General features: G+C 37.9%; 1 protein-coding gene and 1 long non-coding RNA gene across 3 annotated transcripts; one reads left to right on the top strand and one right to left on the bottom strand.

The window, feature by feature from the left end:
- The first annotated feature begins 54 nt into the window (after positions 1-54).
- LOC139944358 (dynein regulatory complex subunit 3-like) lies at positions 55-11,161 on the top strand. Of its 2 annotated transcripts, none has more exons than XM_071941361.1 (12): positions 55-143; positions 1,200-1,402; positions 2,059-2,175; positions 2,691-2,857; positions 3,389-3,535; positions 4,019-4,138; positions 4,797-4,909; positions 5,944-6,118; positions 6,891-7,022; positions 7,914-7,984; positions 8,411-8,534; positions 9,323-11,160. In XM_071941361.1, exons 2-12 carry the CDS (start codon positions 1,243-1,245, stop codon positions 9,566-9,568), a joined length of 1,572 nt encoding a protein of 523 aa, XP_071797462.1. In that variant the 5' UTR covers positions 55-143; positions 1,200-1,242; the 3' UTR covers positions 9,569-11,160. The 2 variants fall into 2 exon arrangements, with proteins under 2 accessions (XP_071797462.1, XP_071797463.1); XM_071941362.1 differs by lacking the exon at positions 55-143 and adding an exon at positions 389-527 and having other exon boundaries at positions 9,323-11,161.
- Positions 11,162-11,662: 501 nt separating this feature from the next.
- On the bottom strand, positions 11,663-16,050 carry LOC139944359 (uncharacterized). The gene is made up of 4 exons (XR_011786948.1): positions 15,911-16,050; positions 15,166-15,247; positions 14,433-14,559; positions 11,663-13,714 (listed from the first exon to the last, which is right to left on the bottom strand). It is a non-coding gene; the product is annotated as an uncharacterized lncRNA (long non-coding RNA).
- Between the last annotated feature and the right edge of the window lie 5,774 nt (positions 16,051-21,824).

A 21,824-nucleotide genomic window follows, 5' to 3' on the forward strand; every position in this document is an offset into this window, starting at 1 on the left:
AGCTATTTATAGAGTAATTTAAATACAGTTTGACCTTTGTCCTTCGAGTTGAACTCTGGGTAGTGTTCCTTGACAACTGATTCAGTGTGTGGGATTCTGCAACTTTTGCTGTGTTTTGACGTGGGATTTCTCTTCATTCTGAGGTGAATCTGAACAATTAACTTTACTGAATTTCTTTAGAGGTATTCAGGACTGATTTATTATCATTTGCTCTGTCATTGTGATCTGAAAAATAGGTTTACCCAGCCAGCAGTTGCAGTTTGCCAGCGGTAAAAATCTCAGGAATCCAAATTGAATGGAAATTTGAATTTAATTGATAGCACTGACATGACTGAGCGATACCCACACTTAACAGACAGGGGGGATCACCGGTAGGGGATGGGATGTGTTGCCCTGGGGCAGGGGTAGAGTAGGAGTAGGACTAGTGTCCTCGTATGCAAAACGGAGGATTCCAACCTGCCTGCCAGCCTCTCTGGGCCGGACATGCTGGAAGTCCCTAACCTGGGCCAACCAGTGTAGTAAACTAGGTTTGTTTTTTTAGGTAGTAGCAATTAAAATGTTCTTACGTAAGAAGGAGAAGTTTTAAAATGTGACCTTCGTGTCATGTTCATTCATTCAATTGACATTGTATTGTTGTCATCAAGTTCAAGCATTCAGTTTCAACATTTGTTTTTTTCAAACACCTGCTGTATCATTGCAGTATGCGAACTCTTTGAGTTTTACTTTGTTTGAGCTAATTAGAAACTCTGTTCGGCATGGATGTTCCGATGCTAGTTGCAGATGGCAACGCATGTTCAAACTTAACCAATTTGCCCTGCGAACAGGATGCTGTATGTTCTATAGAGTATCCTTGAAGATCACTAAAATTTAATCAAACTTTATAATTAATCCTGCAACACAGACTCATCAAGAATGTTGCTGGGGATAAGCCTGTTTTCTTAATAAACTTCGTAAAAATTAGCTTTCAAAACATACATTTTTGTCATTTTCCTTATCAAACTACAACATTTAGGAAATATGAGAAGTGAACTGCATCCAACAGCTCCAACACTTTTAGACGACCAACCAACAAAGCTATTAAGTTTGATCCAGGTCCCACAATGAGTCATCTTTCATGTCATTTTCAACATCAAACGTACAACTAAGGTAGCCTAATAAACTGTTTTAATAATTTATAAAAGAACTTTTTCCTTCAACAGTTTAAAGACGTTAAGAAGACAAACCAACAAATTGTTGCCAACAATGAGTCGTCTCTATGACACTGTGGAGCCCGCTGTCATTGATGAAGACATGCTACAAAAGGCAGTAGAGGAGCAAGGACCCAAGGATGAAGCTGGACGAATCGCTAAACAGGAAGGCATCGACTTCACAGATGTGACACAGCTCAGACTTGACTTCAAAAGTGAGTTTCGAAAAGGAGCAAACAGAAGTGACCTGGTTGTAGTTGTTGTACATTGCAGGGCATTCTCTAGCAGGCAAGAATACACTACTATTATATGTCATATGAGCAATTTTACAGCTGGATTGTAATTACTCTTTCAATAAAATCAATAATTGTAAAAAAAACTACTGGATATGTTATGATGTTTTTTAGATCAATCAAACGATGATGTTTTTTGCGGATCAATCAAACGTGCAGGCCTGATACTTTCCGTAGGCAGCAAAGACTAATGCCTTCATGCACCTTGAAACCTTGGTCATTGCTGTGGTGCCCTTAAAATACTACAGTCAAATTTTACAATTTCCTCATACACCTCTCTTAATATCTATGCATGAGTGCGTTACAATTCAAACCCAAAACCAGGCCATAGGCGCAGCCACTGCAACTGCTGGCAGGTGTGCGCCTATAGCCTCATGTTGGGTAAGAATTATGATGTCATGCATGCGTATAGGGTGCCCTCTTGGACATTTTGGAAAAGTGTGATGTCACAATACAAATATGGTATGTAATACTGACATACATGTAAGATGCATTTTAGTGTGATGTGAAATCGAGCCCTGGGTCAGAAGCTAATCGAGTGCACCCTATTTATCTTTGTATTTATTGACCATCCGCAGATATTTTGAAGGTGGATAATCTCTGGCAGTTCAACAACCTGGTCAAACTTCAGTTGGATAATAATATCATCGAGAGAATTGAGGGCCTGAAAACACTGTCAAACCTGGTGTGGCTTGGTGAGTGTACATTCCTACAATAGCTACAAATCTTGGAATCATGTTTTATGCAAGTATAATTTTACCCTCAGGTTGTCTTTAGGCCGAGACTGATTTTTAGACCAAGGCTGAACTCGATTCTTACAACACTGCTGTCTGTGTCTCGACATAATAGTTATAATAATGGAGACTTACATGAACGTGTATAATGCGCCATGTCTGTCACAAAGTGACACTCCTGACGCAGAAAACCCTATTTTAGCTGACATCTGGGAATCATTTACTGTACAAAATATGTGAAACAGCTTCAAAGAGATGGGGTTTGAGTTCATTCTTGGAAGAGAGATAGGAAGTCTCTCTTCTCAGTTTGATGGGTAGTGAGTTTCATAGGGAAGGACTAGACCTAGAGAAAGATTTGTTTTCCTCAGGAGTCATGTGAGAGGGGCACTTAAAGAAGATTTGTGTCAGAGGAACGGAGGCTACGGTGCGGTTCATAGCATCACATACTCGTAATCCAACTTGAATTTTTTCTGCAGATTTGTCCTTCAACAACATTGAGGTGATTGATGGACTTGACCATTTGCCGAAGCTGGAAGATTTGACACTCTACAACAATAGAATCAGTTCACTGGAGAATATGGACCAGCTCACAAGACTACATGTCTTCTCCATAGGAAACAACAACCTTGGTAATCTGGAAAATGTACGTATTGAGTATCAACATCCATAATATACCTAAGAGGGCTTTAATCAAACACACACACATTGATATTTCACCCAAAAAGGTCTAACATCAACCACAATCATTGACATTTGTCGCCACTAAAGAATGGCCTACGGTCTGTTTTTTTCTGAAGGAGAGTACATGATCCAAGATGTGCAAATCATTATAGACCGTTTCATTAACCAGGCGATACTGGCATGAAAAAGCCGTTGCAAAAGCATTTTCAGCCTTGTCCAAGAATTTGTTTGTGGTTTTATATCACTTGGGACTCATCCTGCTTAAGGTGGGTTTTGTGAAATCGATCCTAGGATTGGTCTAACAAAGGACTTGCCAAAATCCTAGGATTTATCCTAAGTTAGAAACAATTTTTTTGTGAAATCGGCCCAAGGTAATTTGGGTGTGGTTGAGCAATGCTAAACGATAGACAAGTGTTTGTGTGTCATTTTGTAAAAATTTGTGTTCAATAACATTCAATTGACAAGCTTTTAAAAACTTCTTGACACTTTGCAGCTGGTCTACTTGAGGAAGTTTAAGAATCTGCAGACGCTGAACCTCGGTGGCAATCCATTCTGCGAAGATGACAACTACAAGCCTTTTGTCGTTGCGCATGTACCTACACTCGTCTATCTAGACTTCAGATTGATTGATCAAAATACGGTAACTTTCTAAATCTTTCATTCTCTCAGTATGGCTGACAAAAAATATTTGTAAAATGAAAAATAAAGATCACACCGCCACACAGTTTTAGAATGGAAAGAGGACTCTTTAGGGTGCTAATGTGACCTATTCTTTAGGGAGTGGTTGCCATTTGCAAAAAATGAATAAACACCTGATGTACATGTATCAGGGAGATGAGTAAGATTAAAGGAATGCTTTTGACTCAATAAACAGGGCACAAATGTGGAGCACAATGATACAGGTATTATGAAATGTGCTAGAGAAGAAGTTCAAACCGAAATGTAAATGTTTTACAGTGGAAAGCACACATTGGGTTGATAAGGTAAAATGTTTTGTTAAATCATAACTTGATGACATCACTCACAGACACCTGGTCTTTGTAGTTGACAAAAACTGAATGGCTTGTTATAACTATTATTAGTTTAAGTTATTGACAGAAGTGTTTGATTTGCTCCAATCTAGAGGACGGCAGCCATGGAACAGTATCGCTATGCCATTGAGGAGCTAGTGGCTGATGAGACGGCAATAGAAAACAAACGTATCACACAAGAGGAGAGAGACAAATTATTCTCAAGGCAGAAGGTGGGTTGTCCTTTTATATATGATTCCAAGAACTTTCCAAGTCCATTGATAATGACGTGTAAACTCCTCTTCTTTTTGTCCTCCCAAAACGAACAAGAAGTTCAAGAATTTGTTGTCTAGAAATGACAAGAATAACGGCCTGCCTTTTCACACTTAGACCCTGTCTGCTCCTGGTCTGTCCCCGAACACCCTGCCCTGGCAAATGCCTGTGAACACACAATTGTGGTTTCTCATTATTAACTTCACTGTCCTGGAGTGAATTCTTAATCGATAAATCTTAGTTCTTTGTAAAATCGGGCTCAGGGGTCGATTTCAAAAAAAAATTAGGACTAGTCCTAAAGTAGGACTAGTCCTAGAACATACTCAAAAGTTAGGGTTGTCCTAAGTTAGGAAGAGTAGCTCGTCCCAACTTGAGATAGAGACTAGTCTAAACTCTTTGTGAAATCAAGCCCTGGGGTGGATTTCACGAGTTAAGACTAGTCTTATCTCGTGTTAGGACGAGTTACTCATAATAGTTTGTAATCTCTCCTAGGACTAGTCCTAAGCTAGGACTAGTCCTTAATATTTGTGAAATTGACCCTAGGTCCTTTTTCTTCTTCAGTGCAGTGAATCTCCTACACTGAATTCATGATTTACTTGTAATGTTTCTTTACTGCAGGATGCCTATGTAGAGAATCTCGATGGGCCACATCTATTTGACAGCATGTTCACTGATGACCCAGAGGCTCCCAAGCTAGGAGCTCTTCCAGGCGTTGATGAACTGCTTGTTGTATATCCTTTGATAACTTTATACCATAATAAAATTAACAAAAATTCTCATACTGGCTTGTTACATATCGCGCATATCCGTCACTCAGTAACGCTCAAGGTGCCTGCAAGGTATGTTGGACTATGTTTGAATTATGAGACCTTTCTCTTTTTACATAGCACCATGTAATGGTTTACAAGGTCCTGTGGCACAATATGCTGCCAATCAAACCACGAACATTGGGATGAACTCCCTTCTCTTTTCGTAAAGTGCACTGGGGAGAACGTGCATTACACAACACACAAGACCAACAGCTTTACGTCCCATCCAAAGGACAATGCATTGAACCCACACTCCCCTGATCAGAAACACCAGAGTTTTAATCCGATGCTCTTAACTGTTAGGCCATAACACGCCAGGTAATCTCTCTTCTGCTGCTGTACAGATTGTACCGTAAACTTGGGTGTGATGCCTGGTTATACAGCAGTTACAGGTTGAATGTCTTCTGACTTACACCCCCAAACAAATATGCTGACAACATTTTGTTTGTTTGTTTGTTTGTTTGTTTAGATGATCTTCCCATCAAGGGAACTCGGCAAACTCCCACAAGGGGATATAAACACCAAGCTGGCAACAACCAATCTCTCTCATACCAACATTGGTTTAACGTCTATGGTTATGAATTGCACAAATCAAGAAATTGAGATTCAGTAACTAGATGACAATGTTTATTCTAGTCATTGTGATATCAGGAAGACAGCCAACATAAGGGCTAGATATCTATGTCGGTAGAGGCCGCCTGTTCAAGTCCAGTTCTAGTTAATTTTCTTTGTTGAACCCAAAGCAACTTAAATTGAGGAATTAGGTGCTAGCTGACTTCCTGGTTTATCTTCTGTATGGACAACTGTAATCAGAAACTAGTTACCAATCAAAATGTTTAAGCATAAACTAGTTTAAATTAAATGGTTAATGAGGAAGTTACCAACCAAATTAGTGCATGGAAAACTTGTTACTTGTTTTCATTTTTCCAAGACTTTCTCCTTGACTCTTGCTTCACGTTCAAAGAGAAGATGGTCGCTATCTGCAAACAGGTCTTCGAGCTCGGCCTACAGGAGCATGCCAAGAGGCAGAGAGAGGTGGATGAATTCTATGCCTGCGTCAAGGAGGCTAAGGTGGAGAACAAAGATATGGGCATCGTTAAGATAGAGCAGTTCAATAAATACAAGAAAAAGGTACAGTGGCTCAACTGGATATAAACTTCACTTCCTATGGGTTGCAATATAAACTACATACTGTAAGAACAATGAAACAAGCTAAATTGAGATTGGCTGGACACACTGCCTGAATAAATGACAATAGATGAACAACAAGAAACATGGATTGGCAACTAAGGAAAAGGAAAAGGAAAATAGATAGACAGAGAATGAAGAAGATGGAGGGATGACATGGACCCAAACTGCAAAAAATAGAAATGAATGGCATTTACATGAGGAGACCTACGTCTTAGAAAAGAACTGTATTACTTCCAGGGAGCCGTTTCTCATAATGTTTTATACTATAAACAGCTCTTCATAGAGTGTCATGGCTGAGTGGTTAAGAGCATGTTCTGGTGCAGTCACCAGAGTGTGGGTTTGAATCCCGGTCGTGACACTTGTGTCCTTGAGCAAGATACTTTACTATAATTGCTACTCTTCACCTAGGGGTAAATAGGTACCTGTGAGGGTAGAGGTTGATATTGTGTATTAAAAAGCCACAAGCGCCTTATAGGCAGCTCAGGGCTGTATTCTCCCCAGGGAGCTGAGAAACATTAAAAAGGGATGTTATTGGCCTTATGACCAGGGCACTAATGTAAAGCGCATTGATACGGTTATTGTGAAAAGCGCCTTAAAAGAATTTGTTATTACTATTATTATTCATTGCTTGTTATCCAAGTAAGTTTTTATGCTAAAAGTTATTTTTAGTCATTACCAATAGTCTCCAGTGCCTTCAATGCTTTGATTTCAGGTGTTTGGTGACTTTGCTGTCATCACCGATCCCAAGATGCTAGAGAATAAGGTGCAGGAGTTCAACAATGAGGTGACTAAGCTCTGGGATAACCTGATGGGCTTTGAGCTTCAGTTAGTGGACCAGCTAGAGGTAATGAGAGACGTTAAACCTTCTGACTGGCACCCTCGAACACAGACATTGACAAAATAGGGACACCTCCAACATAGGGCTAGATATCTCAGTTGATAGAGCGCCGGCACGTTCATCTGCAGGTTGTTGGTTCGAACCCCACTCTAGTCAATTCTTTGTTCAACCCCAAAGAACTTTATGAAATTTAGATGAAGAATTAGATTCTCTAAAGACAGTTGGAAGATTTTTCCAAATCATTGGCCCAGCGACACTGAATACCTCTTGACCAAGAACTTTTTTTGCTTGATGAACATTCAAGCGAGTGATGTCAAGTGTGGACCGAAGAAATCGTGGAGGAGTGTAATGTAACGAGGAGTGGATTTGTTTATGCATTTAGAAACAAAAAGCAATCATAAAATGAAATTGTTGCGTATGAGGGGTTGTATCCGCTGCTGAAACATTTGATTCAAACTGCCTCTAGTCACTGGGCTAGCTCGATGGTGTAGTGGTTACTTCAAAGCTGACTTCAAAAACTAAAATTTTTTTTAATTTGATCAAATGTTTCGCCAGATTAAGAAGCCTGTTATACTAAGTTTTTTCATTTGTTGTTTCTGATTTCTTAACAAAATTTAGAACCTAAACATTTGCCAATTTATAACAACTGGTTTAGACTTATGTCTAGCCACATCACTTTTGCCGATAGAGCCTTCTCAGTATATGGACCCAAACTCTGAAATAAAACTTCCAAATCACAGTAGGGGCACATCCTCCTTCAACGCATTCAGGACACTTCTGAAGTCCCATTGGTTCAGGAGGCCTACCCACCAATTACATGTACTTATTAATTTCTTCCGGATTTTGATTGATTGATTGATTGATTTTAATTTCTGCATTATTTCTTCTTTACATTAGGACACCATCAGAGATTTTGAGAGAGCAATGGCAGACATGGTGGCCATCTTTGTAGAGCAGGTTCAAGGACTATATCCTTTCGAAAAATGTCTTCCTTTTAAGGGGCAAGGTGGTGTCAAAACAAGCAAACATTGTTTTTCAGTAAAATAAAAACAACTCATTCGTATTCACTCACCAAAGTTCAAAGTTAGAGGAAGTTTGGATGTGCACCATGGTTAACTAAAGGTTTACTATTTTGGCTCAAACCCAGGCTGGTCGACCATTGGTTTACTACTGTGGTCGACCATTTGGAACCAGCCTCATGACCATGGTTTTTTCACTGGTCCAAATAGCCTGTTCCCTGCTAACATGTATAAAGCGCGTAGGGGAACCGGTGACACTATAGCGAAAACGCAGAAGGCAATGTTGTGTTGAATACCGTGGTGGCGATGGTTGACTAGGCCTCCAAACGATTTAAGTAAAAAGCAATTTTTTTTACCTCCTTGACTTCAAAGCACAATATCCCAGATACGTGACTTGGAGAATATCCATCATGAGCGCATCTTGGAGATTGCCATTATCACCCTGGAGAAATATGTCAAGAATGAACTGGACGACGAGATACCTGAAGAGCTCAGACTGGTAAGTCTTTGATCCTGACTCCTTATATTTGTATTAAAGGCACTGTACACATGTTTGGTAATAAGCCACTGGCGAGTTAGATTTGAATAATGTCTGGTACAATGACTCGCTTAGTTACGATGTACCGCTTACATTTGAATTCTTCGGACTAACGAGACGGTTGCTACGGCACGTGATTTAGGGCAAGCTTTTGCATAGTTATAAAGAGACGGTCAACACCCATACACAATTCTGAATGGATGTGGGTATAGCACAATGGTACCAGGGTTAATTGCTCATCCTGGAGGTTGCTATGCAAAAGCTTGCCCCTACAATCACGTGGCATAGCAATTGTCTTGATAGTCCGAGGAGTTCAAATGTAAAGGGTGCATTGTAAGCAAGTCATTGTACCAGACATTATTCAAATTTACCTTGTAAATGGCTTATTGTCAAAGACCAGTATCCTTGCTTGGTGTATCCGTACATTGGTTTTCGAACTGCAAGAAAATAATGAAGCACTTGAGGACTTTAATACACCCTTAGGGGGCTGATAAAGTACTACATAAGAACCTACAATCCTGGCCATATCTCAATGGGCCCCCGCACCAAGGCCCCCGTGCACCCTTTCAATGTTGGCTTCCCTTGCGAGTTATGCGCAACATTGAGTGGGGGGAGGGGGGGGGGGAAGAGAATGTTTATTGTCACAGGGGAAGTGAACAGGGAATGTTTATAGTAACGTTGCGAGTGGGAGGCCCAAGCAGCTTGGCCAGAAGTAAAATAAATTGATATTACTTTTATAAAATTTGCAGTTGTTGGTTGACAAGGATACCATCACCAATGCCGTCAGCGCCTCGCACGACACCCACATGTTAAAGATCGACAATCGTGAAGACGACATAATCCAGAGGGCCAACGGTTGGTTGGCTGCACTCATGGAGCGCATCCACCAGGAGGAAGAAGTCACAAGGAACAGGGATCGAGTCAAGGAGATCAACAACTTCATTGATCACCTGAGGGATGACTTGGATAATTTGGACCTTCAGACCGGGATATAAAGGGGTGTTTTTGTTGCTGTCAGCAGAGGAGGGGGAGATAAAGGGGAGTAAATATAACCACTTGGGTACCATCAGAAAGAGTTATTTAGTCCCTGTCAACCATTTTGATTCATTTTCATTTGGGTAATTTGGGCCCTCAGACTGGGATATGAGGGGTGGGTTGTGGGTGTCAGAGGAGGGGAGGTATAGGGGAGTAAAGGTCCACTTGGATACCTTTAGGAAGAATTCTTAAGTCCACATCAATGGTTCTGATTTGTTAATACAACTTCATTTGGATAACTTGGACCTTCAGACTGGGATATGAGGAGTGGTGTTTTTGGTGTCGGAAGAGGAGGGGGAGGTATTGAGGAGTAATTAAACAGTAACCACTGGATACCATCAGAAAGATTTCTTTAGTTCCACCAGTAGTCGAGCATTCTCCTAAAGACGAGCAGAGTGTACTGTTTGAAACGTCTTTTCAGAGCCAACACTCCCGCAAAAGAGATTTACACATGGTTTTAACCCAGATCTACTATTTGTTTATGGTTTCATTTGGATAATTTGGACCTTCAAACTTGGTTATGAGGGTAGTGTATTTGGTGTCAGAGGAGGGGAGGTTTATGGGGTCAAATGTCTGTTTGGGTACGACAGAAAGAGTTCTTTAGTTCCTGTCAAAGATTTTGATTACAACTTCAGATATTTGTAGGTTAATTCAGGCTCTGGTATCCAATTGACATCGAACTTGCAATTGAATGTGTTCACTCTTTCATGTAACTTTAAAACAAGTTGGCTTAATGGTGCAGAATTCGAGTCATTCCAACATTCTTATTTTCAAGGAAATGTATGACTAATCTAGTGCCAACCTTCTCTGAATTATAGAGGGACTCACTGGCACTTTCATTAGAGAAGGTACATGTATGTGTTTGGTAATCGCTCTGTAAGTTAATGGCGATAAAAACTTAGTTGGTTAGAAGTTCAGCAGCTTTCCATAGTATAAAACATTTTGAGAAATCTATCACTTCAAAGTTATGTGGTTGTGTTTTTACGCCCAAAAATGAAAAAAGCATTACTGCAGTGATGTTTCTCAAATTGTGTCTTCCTAGAGATTATTGTTTCTGCCTGGAATTAATCCGCTCCGAATATGACAGTTGCACTTGTTACTGTTATTGTATAAAAATCTTCATTTATATAAGATTAAAACAAGTTTTTTTTCCAGACGTTTGCTTTTGTTTCACCTGCTTCTTGCCTTTCTGGTGAAAAGATTGGTCTCTGACAAAAATAAAACTAACCGGTCAAACTTTTTATACACGAACAAGAAAAGACTACAGGCCTACTAGCACCGTTTTTAAATTTGCTTCCACCAACTTTAGGAGTCTCCTGTTGGGGTTTGGTTTTGGTTTGCTAGGAGTGTTTTTAAAACAACTTCCGTCCATTTTGATACTCCATTTCCGTCCATGTTTAAGGATAACTGAGTTTAAATTCTTTGTCTGATTCATGTAGAATACCATACTTGTAAATATTTGTATATAAATGCATCCTGTGACATTTGTGTGTATATTTTACTGCAAAAACTGTACTGAACTTAAATACCGCCCATCCAATGCGAATTTGAGATACTATGATTATGTTTATAATTCTGATTCAAATGTGTTGCTTCATGATAATAAAAAAATATCATATGATAATAAACACAAGGATCTGTTATTTACTTCATGTTGTCTGTGCCAACATAAGATTAATAAGTTTTGTTGATACAATATTTGGGGTTAACAGCAAACAGAGAGGACTTTGTATTATACATTTCTTAAAATAGTTTTCCGCTCAATTTCAACAAAAGTACATTAACCTTTAACACCCGGCTCATGAAAATTGGTTTCAAATTTGTTTTCCGTTGAATCAACGTTAAACAGTCCGAGCGAATATTCACGTAGAAGAATACTCGCTTTAGGAACACAATACGCAATCTGAGAGGCGTTACCACGGTAAAGCATTTTTGTATGTTAATTTTGTGGATAAAAGTGATATCTTTTCCGATAAAAACCGTATCACTTCCAAGTAAAATGTTTCTCAAAATATATTGTACTAATCGCAGCTGCTGTAGGTTCACGAGTCATTACCGAACCATACAATCTCTTCAAATGCCTATAAATGAAATAGAATGACTCTAAATAATTATGTGTGTTTGGGTTCATTAGATTGAGACTAAGGAAAGAGCGTTAAAATACGTACTTGACTTGTTTAAACTGTTGATCATGAAAATGAAATTGAGAACTTGTGACATAGGGTTGATGTTTTTGTCAGTTTTTTTTAAACCTTTATCTTAACCAAGTCAAGGGGGAAGACATTGTGTTTTCTTTTGAGATAAGTTCCTAGGTTTTGTTTTTTTTACCCGAAAAGGTCAAATTTTAATGAAAATTCTGAAAATGACAAAAACTTGTCTTGAAAAAAGAGGTACTTTATTTTAAGGGAATATGTAATAATATTTTTTTCATCAAAGAATGAGTGAAAAGTACACTTTAAGTCCACAATTATGGAATGCAGATTTAGAGATTTAACTTTAAACAGAAACTTTAAAATTTTGTGGAATTTATTTGTGGTATCCATAAAGGTTAAATATTCTTTTATCTTCGAGCAAACCTTAATCCTTGATTCTGGTTGGTCAAACCATAGCAACAAGAGTGCGATGTTATAAGTTATCACACAAGTGCGAGTGGAAAAATATAGCGCTTCTGCGTCCCATATCCAACGAGGCCGAAGGCCAAGTTGGATATGGGATGCAGATGCGCTCTTCCGTATTTCCAAGAGCGCGCGTGTGATCACGTATTTATCTTCAAGCAAACTTGGCGCAAAACATAGAAGACAAGACACAGGTAGTGATATTAGCCGTGCAATATAGGTTTTTATCACCACTCCATTCTGCAAATCTGTTTGGAGGATTAGCGTGTATTTGAAGATAAACACCAGCATATGGCCCATGTCACACTGTTATATCCTGCTGTTCTATTTCTGTATTGCACAATTTTAAGCTTTGGGTAAAGTTTGCACGCAGATAAATTTGTTATCACACATGCGCTCATGGAATACCAACAAATATATAGCATGTCTGTGTTAGCATCGGGGATAATGCATATTTCGCAGCTATTTCATTTTATCACAGCTATATTTGATAAGTTCTCTATAGTATTGCTCTGTGAATTTTGAAATAGATTTAAAGCCAAATGTTAACTTTACTTTTGCTGCCGGATTGCTTTGTTAGAACCACAAAGACATTCTGAATAATGACAATGTACTTGTATTTTTTAGTGTTCAAGTTGTTTATTGAAAGATCAGCGGTATAAATAACAATCAGGAATATAAATTTATATACAAAATCGATAGATTTTCCAATACTCTTGTAAATTTTACATATTAACCACTTCCTTATAAAATTACCCCTTTTACCACATTATCTCGTTTAGAAGCACTGAGCCTGACAAATTATTTTGCTGAACTCCTTTAGCCTTTTTGCAATCATGCTTTTCTGTATAATTTTCAGGCCAGACAGACATAGCAGATTTTGCTGACTTCGTCAAAGTATTTTGGGAATATAAAGTTAACAACAAGGAGCAGTTTATTTCCTTGAATTTCCTTGTACGATCAGGGTACTACAAGTTAAATTGAATTTGTATGAGCTTTTACGTTCGCATGGAATAGACCCCTTGCAAAGGCCACTGTAGCTGAGGTAAAAAAATTGAAACATGCCCTACTCAGTCTTCAGACAACAGTGAGGACTCGTTTCAACTTGTGATGTCATAATGCTTGCATGATCGCTCCCTTGAATCTGTGTGAATGTTTTCTTCCATAACAATTGTACAATCCTTAGAATAATACAATGCATTACCCTAACTTTATTTTCCAACGAAAACGATGAGCAAATAAAACAGCTTGCAAACAAAATTGCGTTCAAATGTTTTTGTTTGTTACATATCCTTCTTGTGCCAACAATCTTAATCCCTAATAACCTTGGATTGGCAAAGAGATTGCAGATATTCCACAGAAGTTTTACACCTGTCTTTGCTATTAGTTCCATAGCTAGGTCTGTTATCTCGTCAAGATTACGGTTTGTTGTTATCTCGTCAAGATTACGGTTTGTCTCTTCCAGTGTTGTACCTTCAGGAGCTTACATCCCTGTCAAAGAAATCAAAACAATGGGTTGTTGATGATTATATGTCTTCAGGCTACTCATTTAAGGGGAAGTTCAGCTTAAAAAACAATTTTGTAGAAGGATTGTGATTGGTAAAGGTTGATAAGTATTTGCAACTAAATGGCTTCAAAGTTTATCAACCTTTACCCATCACAATCCTTCTACAACAACAACAAATAGTTAGAATTGTTACTAGTGCATTTTTAACCATGTCCTTCTTGTGTAATGCGGCTGACCATTTTTTACAACGATCTAACATCCAGAGCAAAAAGCCCACAACATTTCTAATATCATAAATTCAAAGCCTTGGGAGTCAAGTACAAATCAGTCTATAAACTTGTGAAAAGAATATCTCATACAGATTACTCGCACCAAGATCAAGAAATGACACAGAAAAGTGTAACGCAACTGACCATGTTCTTTACAAGTTATTTCTCAGGCATCTCGTTAAACTTATACAACACTATTTTACTTTAAAAAAAATAATCTGGGGCCCCAATTTTACAAAGCACAGATTTGTTTTCATTAGCAGAATTACTGTACATTTACCACTGCTGTGGCTGGTACTCCACTTATTTCTTGCTTAGCAAAGGAAGTTACTAAGCATAATTTTCTGCTAAACAGCTTATGTGATTGGGCAATGATCAGCTGAAAAGTTGCATGCTTGATTTCATCTTTGTACATGACTAAAAACAAACTTACCATCATCATCCCATGGTCTCTTTATGCCGGTTGGCATTCCATAGGGATCCAAGCCAACTCCCCTGAAGGTCTGCCAGTAGCAGGCTGAGAAACACAGCCATGCCTCCATTCAATGCCCATGAATCACCTAAAAACAAGAAAATAATAATAATATAGGACTTATCTGGACTATCTGCATAATATGTTTAAGTTAACCCACTTGATTAAAGATTAATTAAGCAACAAAGGTACAACATAAAAACTACCTCAGTAATTTGTACAATTATTACTTTTTCGATCAGGCCTTATAAAACTAATTCAATCTCCAAAACAGAGTTTCAAAAATGGACTACACATCAAGAAAGTATTTTCAACGATCAGCCAGTTCAACACCATAATTTCTGTTTATTTTGCCATCTCTTGATAACGGGTAAGATTACGACAGTCTAGCAGTAGGCCCCTATTGTTTACAAAATCTGGCAGGGTTTGAGGTTCTACAAATTCTAAACATTTTCTATTGACAAAGTAGAAAAGTGTTCAAATGTGATATATTATTGTTTTTCAAGGAGGTATTTTTAGTCAAAAACATTGAAGCGTTACTAACAAATACAATTTTAACTCAGGAGGCTTTTCTCTCTCGAAACAGAATTTGAAGTGGGGTTCTGTCAGTTGTCATAAATCACAAGTTCTTCATCACTTTTATCAGGTTTTCAAGACAACAGCAAAGAGACAAATTTCTCTGACACATTCTTACCTCCTTACTTTGCATTGTAATGTTTAAAGCACAACACTTCAGTTGGCCCAGCCCCAGGCTTGTATTTCTATCTTCCCAATCCCTGTAGCAAGAAGGTAAAATTATTTAAATAAAAAAATATGCTGATTGAACAGACCTTTGTTCACACACAGAGTGACCTTGTAAATGTACATTCCAGGGTCTTTCTGGCAGGCAAGGTACGTACTGCACTGGTCATCTTTATTATTGGGGATTATTTTAATTTTGTGTGAAAACTTTCACATTTTTTAAGTTTTGAGATGTGCCACCTTTCTTATAACGAATCTATGAATAAAATTGGTGTAAAGCATTGCCAAACATAAACTGTAAACTGCAATTTCTTTATTCATATGCATAACAATTAAATACCAATCCACCTGTTTAGCCACCCGTTTGATGTTTATGCACACAAAAATGTCACCTGCTACAATCAAAATTTATTTTAAGAACAAGAGTATTTTTGCAAGGTTTATTTCTTGCTCTATGGTTTAATGTCTTTCTTCGTGTTGTTATTGACATTATTGATTCCCTGAACCATGGAGCAATTAAATTAGCCCGAACCATTATACGAGGGTGGTACATCAATCCATTATTGACATTAACATCTGAATACACCTGTCACCTGTCCGCTACACCTGACATCCCTGAACTGAACACTCTCTCAATCGCACAACGTGTAAAATTTTATAAAAAGTAACTGTTAACATGTGTAAACTAGGTCACTTACCCGGGAAAAATCACCAGAACATCCATTGAGAGAGTTCCCAGACAAACGGGCTCTCTTTGACTTCGATTCTTGTGACATGGTAGCAAAATCCAGTCAAAATTTCTTCTCCCGAGCCAAGTTGTAAGCAGCTTTGCAACAACAGTGCCAGGGCGCCCCCAGTTTCTGTCAGGTCGGCGGGTCGCTGTTGTTTACATAAACTGAGGTCAAAGTTCGCTGGCCGAGCGCATTGCATCAAAGGTTGCACGGGTTTCATGTGTTATCATTTCCACCTGATTTCCCACTTTGTTTCCCGGACTAGTGTCAGTTTGCCTCTAAAAAGTATGGCTATATGCCACTACCAAATTAACAAACTTCAAGCAAACAAGCAAACTGCGGCTGATGGAAAGAACACTCTACTTTGATATCATAGTCACGTGCTCAATTAGTACATAACACTGGTCACCAAACAACTTACTTGCTACTAACTTTAAAATAAACAGGAAACCAGTCAAGAGCAGCGCTTACAATTGTTTTTGATACGGTTATTAATAGCTTAGCATGTGACCATCGTGAGGATATTTGCATAACGCATTCTTAATCAACCAATCAGATAGCCGGTTTGTCACACTGTTGACCAATGGCGAGCCTTGAAATGGTTCTAAAATTTTAGCAGACGGCATTCTCCACTCCTCGTGGGTTGTGAAGGGGTCGGTATCCCTTCGCATTAAGGGAAAATAGGTTAATTTGTTTCAGATTTCAAAAGAAAAATAAAACAATTAAACAAAAAGTTATCCTCTTTGAGCCATTAATCGAATATTTTGCAAGAATAATAGAAGTTTTGTTGGACAAAGTTGAAATTTTAAGAATTTTTAGTGACGCGCAAGGATATAAATTAGAGTGAACCGCCGGCGCCCAGAAGAAAAACGCAAAAGTGACTCGCGCTTTTTTTCAGTAGCAGTGAGATTTTAATGCAGAACTGACTTTATTAAAATTCTGTGAGAATTTCTTCACATGAATTTTCCTTTTCTCACGCTATTTGTCGTCTTTATTCTCATACATTGACCGGAAACGTTTGCTGATGGAACTGGCGTCTTTTTCATCTCGGCGGAGGACAATATATCCGGGAAAATTTGCACTGAAGGCAGTAATTTCTCACGGGACCAAGCTCACAATGAAACCATGGAAATTTTATAGGCGTGAAGGCTCATATCATTGGAACACAGCAGAGAATTTTGGTGAGTTTGTAAAGCGTTGTAAACTGCAAGTGAATTACAAAAATGCCCGAGAGAAACCGGAGGAATTTGGGGTATGTATGCTAGTACTAGTAAATGCGAAGGGAACATTACTCCTGAGAATTTTTTTTAAACTATCTTATAAAAATGAGTGTGTCTGTGCTGCGGTAACTCAGCACAAAACATCCCTGACCCTTTGGGTCTGTCTAGCCTACTAAAACATATCACAAAATTCTTAATTTCATCTGTGTCAGTGTTATGAAGGTATTTGTGGTCTAGACATGTAAATGGCTGAAGTTAATCCAATTACAAAACAGAACTTGAATGTAGCGGTAGAGGCTCACTACACAAAAGGAAACTGTATAACATGAACTATTGTGTGAAACACCTGTCTCATTCCGGAGTTGACAATGAAATAGAGGTCATGACCCAACAGTGCGTCAATGCATCTATTCGACAACAAGGTTGAGTTAATCCACATTCTCCTCAATATTCCACTGATTGAGTGGAAATAAACTGAACTGAACTGAATTAAGCTGACATTAAAAACAAACTTGGCAGTTTTAAAAACTTTTAAGCTTATTCGCAGAGGAAGCCAACTCTTCGGAAAAAGAACCAATTCAAAGCTGTTCAAATATTTTGAAAAGAGTAATAAATTTCTCTTCACAAGCAACGGACAATGAAATGGTGCAAATACCCAAAACAAACATCAACAACAACATTACATGAAACATTACAGAACAAAAACAAACAACAGACATAAACTGCTCAACAACTAATAACAAAATAAATAGGTTTGAAATTAAAAACGTTTAGTATCATAAGTTTGTTAACAATTAATATAAACTTTAGTGTATATTTTCAAGTTTTTATGAATGATAGACCTAGATGGATGAAGTGAAAATGTTTTAGTGAATGGAAGTATGCATGAGTTTTAAAATCTTAGAGATGTACCCATACAAAGAAAGATTAGTGCTTTCTGTGTGTTGTTTCTTTTGGCATGAGGATTAGTTATCCTCTATTTGGCTGTAGCCCATGCCAGTCCCTCAATGAGGACAAGTGGATGTGTTGTGGCAACACTGCAAGATGTGTACTTTGTCTTGTCTCTTATTTTCTGATGGCCTTATTGAGGAATTCTTAATCCTGATCATCATAATATTGGTCAATACAAATCACCTCAATCAATGGAGCTGTTGTCATGTCAAACTTTGTGGTCTCCTTAGAAGATGTATATTCAATTAAATTGAAGTAATTTCAGAGAGATATAATCTCAATTGTGTTAGGGTCTTGAGAATTAATGGTTAATGACTCGCATGTTTTTAAACCATGGCAGTGTAGGTTTTTAATCTTTGTATCATGTGTATGCTGATCTGTATGCTCATGTGAGGAATTCTTAATCCTCAAAATTGGTCAATACAAATAATTAATTAGAGCTGTTGTAGTTTTTAAAATCTTTGTAATCTCCCTAGAAGACGTGTTTACAAGATAGTGAGGTCATGGAGATATCATCTCTCTTGTGTTGGGGTTTTGAGACATCATTGGTCCATGTAGGTTTTAAAGTTAGGGTTCACATAATTCATGGTTGATAAGTTATAGGTTTTTCTTTGTATCTAGGGTATCTGATCTCCTTCTATTGGCTCATCTGAGAGTCCTTAATCCTCTGCCTCAGAATGTGTCAATTAATCTTCTCGATTGAGCTGTTTGGGGTAAATTGTAGTAGGGTCATATAAATATAATCTCACTTGTGTTAGGGCTCTGAGAAATCATAATTGATGAGCTGTATCTCTTCCTGCCCATATCAGCCCATGAATCCTAATCCTCTTAATTGGTCAATGCAAATAATATCCTCTTAATTAGAGCTGTTAAATTTCAAAACTTTGCGGTTTATAATCTCCTTTGTGTTAGGTTTCTGAGAAATTACTGTTTTGGGGTCTTTGTATCAAGTGTAGCCTATCTGATCTCTTCCTGCCTATATTGGCTCATCTGAGGAATCCTTAATCTCCAATACTTGTCAATACAAATAATCCCCTCCTAAAGTAGGGTCATATAAATAAAATCTCACTTGTGTTAGGGTTCTGAGAAATTATTTTGTTGGGGTAGATCTGTGTATCAAGTGTATCTGATCTCTTCCTGCCTATATTGGCTCATCTGAGGAATCCTTAATCCCCAGAGTTGGTCAGTCCAAACAATCTCCTCCTAATAGATGGAGCTGTGGTCTTGTTAACACACTTTGAGGTAAATTTAAGTAGGGTCATGGCATAAAATCTCACTTGTGTTCATGTTTAGGACTCTGAAAAATCCTGACTTGTAGGTTTAATCCTTGTATCACGTGTATATGTTGACTGATATCTTTCTGCATATATTGGCTCATCTGATGAATTATTATTCCTCACATCTGCATAAGGGATGATGTGTCAAACTATTCATCTTAAGATGCGCATCTTAAATCATGACCCATTTTTATGTACTTTAAGGCATATCGACCCATTTGTAGCCTACTAGGCATATGTATATGACCTAATGGACTTATGTATTTAGAAGGCACCCCAAATTTTCTATTGTAAGGCATATTCTCCTTGAATTTAAGGTTAAGGCCATCATCATTGTTATGGTGTAATAATATTAAGTCGCTGTTCATCTTCCGTCTTCTCTGTCACTTTCTTTGGCTACCTGGGGATTTATTATCCTCTGTGTTGTTGGTAGATTACCTTGGTCATTGGTGGAGAGTCAACACACTTTTTGGGGAATTCTTAGTCCTCATTGTTGCCAAATGTCAACCTACATATCGTGCTCTGTTGTTCGAAGTTCACAAGGCTCACCTTGGAACTTCTTAAATCTCAGTGGGGGGGGGGGCTAAATATGACTAAACAATGTTAGTTTTCTTTGATAACAGGTAATTATGGTATTTGTTATTGACTTGAATATCATTCATGTATTTGTAACCATGGTGATAGTTTTATGCATGGACTAAACTTGGTGTTAGTTTCCATCGTTGTCTTTCTTTCTATTGGCTTATTGAGGAATTCTTAGTCCTCGGTGTTTCAGCCAATATCATGAACCTCTTATTCCTCAGAAGGAGGCAACTTTTTATACCATCCCTTGAGCCATCTATTTGAAGGCAGGGTACTAATTTGGTAAAGCCAAAGTCCAGTATCCTCACTTGGTATAAAAATCATGTAAGTAATTTTGAAAGGATGTGAGTGTGATAGATGAGTTGATTAATGAAAGTGATGATAGAGGACTTTGAAAACAAATTAATTGCAAATAAATGTAGTTAAAAATAAGAATAATTTGTAACAATCATCAAACATAAACAACTTCAACCAAAACACTGCAGTCAAACATATTATGTACAAATAAACAGACCATTCAAAGCACCATTTCTTAGGGACTGAGACTTCTTCGATTTGAACATTTTCAAGGACTACTTCTTCATTTGAACAGTGGCTTCATCATTAGCCATGCCAAGGAAAAGATATTTTCTCAGGAACTGGATATCTAAAAAGCTACCTCTGACATTTTTGGAATGTACTGCACGAGAACAAGAGTGACCCAGATTGTGCGAAATTCTTTGGAACATGTGAGTCAACCAGGATTGTTTGAAACACCATGACTTTAATTCTCCATGCCCCAACACAAAACAATGTCTGCTGATTTTGGACTCTAAAAAACAATGTGATACTGTGCTTGTAGTGATCTGATTAAATTTTTGCCCTTTACTGATTAACAATTATCAGTACTTTCTCATTGTATTAAAATATGAATGTATGGTTGTATGGAAATCTGTTACTAATTTATATGGAAGTAAAAGAGGCAGTCTTTAAAACCATTTTAAGGCATTATGCTTTCTATGGGACAAACAACTTTTATATACAATGACATTTTGAGGATGAAAAGCCTCAAGTTGTCAAGATGTGTGCCAGCAACAATGTTACAGTGAACAGTCAGGATCAATTTAATGGAAAATCAATGTGAACTGAGCACTTTCAAGACAGTTTCGACAAGTTACCAAGGAGGAAAACCATCATCAAGTTTATCAAGATCATGTGCCAGCAAATGAAATGTGTCTATGGAAAAAAACGTGTCTGTGGAAATGTCTATGGAACTCATGTCTTTGGAAATGTCTATGGAATAAAGAGTGTTGTTGTGCCAGCATACAAATACGACAGTGAAAAAATGTTTCAATGGATTGGCAATTAATGAACTAAACTAAACTAAACTTTAAGGAGAGAACAGTGACTGTTACAAAACAACACAATGCAACATTCACAAACAATGGACACTCAGTCAAACAAACAAAAACACAAAACATCTCAACATCATTAGAATAGAACAAGTACATGTTAATTAATTGTTTTTTATTAATGTTAACTTATAAAATCAACTATTTTTACACATTTTAAAGGGAGGATGATGAATGAGTGATTGAAATAGTGTGGGTGTTTTGGTATGATTGAAATAGTGTGGGTGTATTGGTAGCTTCCAATACCGAGCATTGATGGAAGTAATGGGCCATCCCTTTTACTGTGTCCTCATTAGTGGGTCACCATCCTGCCTCCTAACCCCCCCCCCCCAACACACACACTTTCTTTCTTTTTGGTGGGTCATCTATCTAATCCCATGTTTTTCTATTTCAACTGATGGTTATCTCACTATCTTGATCAAATTTGAATTGGTGCATGTGTGGAATTGGCCAAAAAAAA

The sequence above is a fragment of the Asterias amurensis genome, chromosome 11 (assembly GCF_032118995.1).
Source record: "Asterias amurensis chromosome 11, ASM3211899v1".
In the NCBI taxonomy this organism is placed as follows: domain Eukaryota; kingdom Metazoa; phylum Echinodermata; class Asteroidea; order Forcipulatida; family Asteriidae; genus Asterias; species Asterias amurensis.

Coding starts and splice junctions, on each gene's coding strand:
- LOC139944358 (XM_071941361.1), top strand. CDS start 1,243: ATGAGTCGTCTCTATGACACTGTGGAGCCCGCTGTCATTGATGAAGAC. Junction 1,403..2,058: donor GCTCAGACTTGACTTCAAAA/GTGAGTTTCGAA, acceptor GACCATCCGCAG/ATATTTTGAAGGTGGATAAT. Junction 6,119..6,890: donor TCAATAAATACAAGAAAAAG/GTACAGTGGCTC, acceptor CTTTGATTTCAG/GTGTTTGGTGACTTTGCTGT.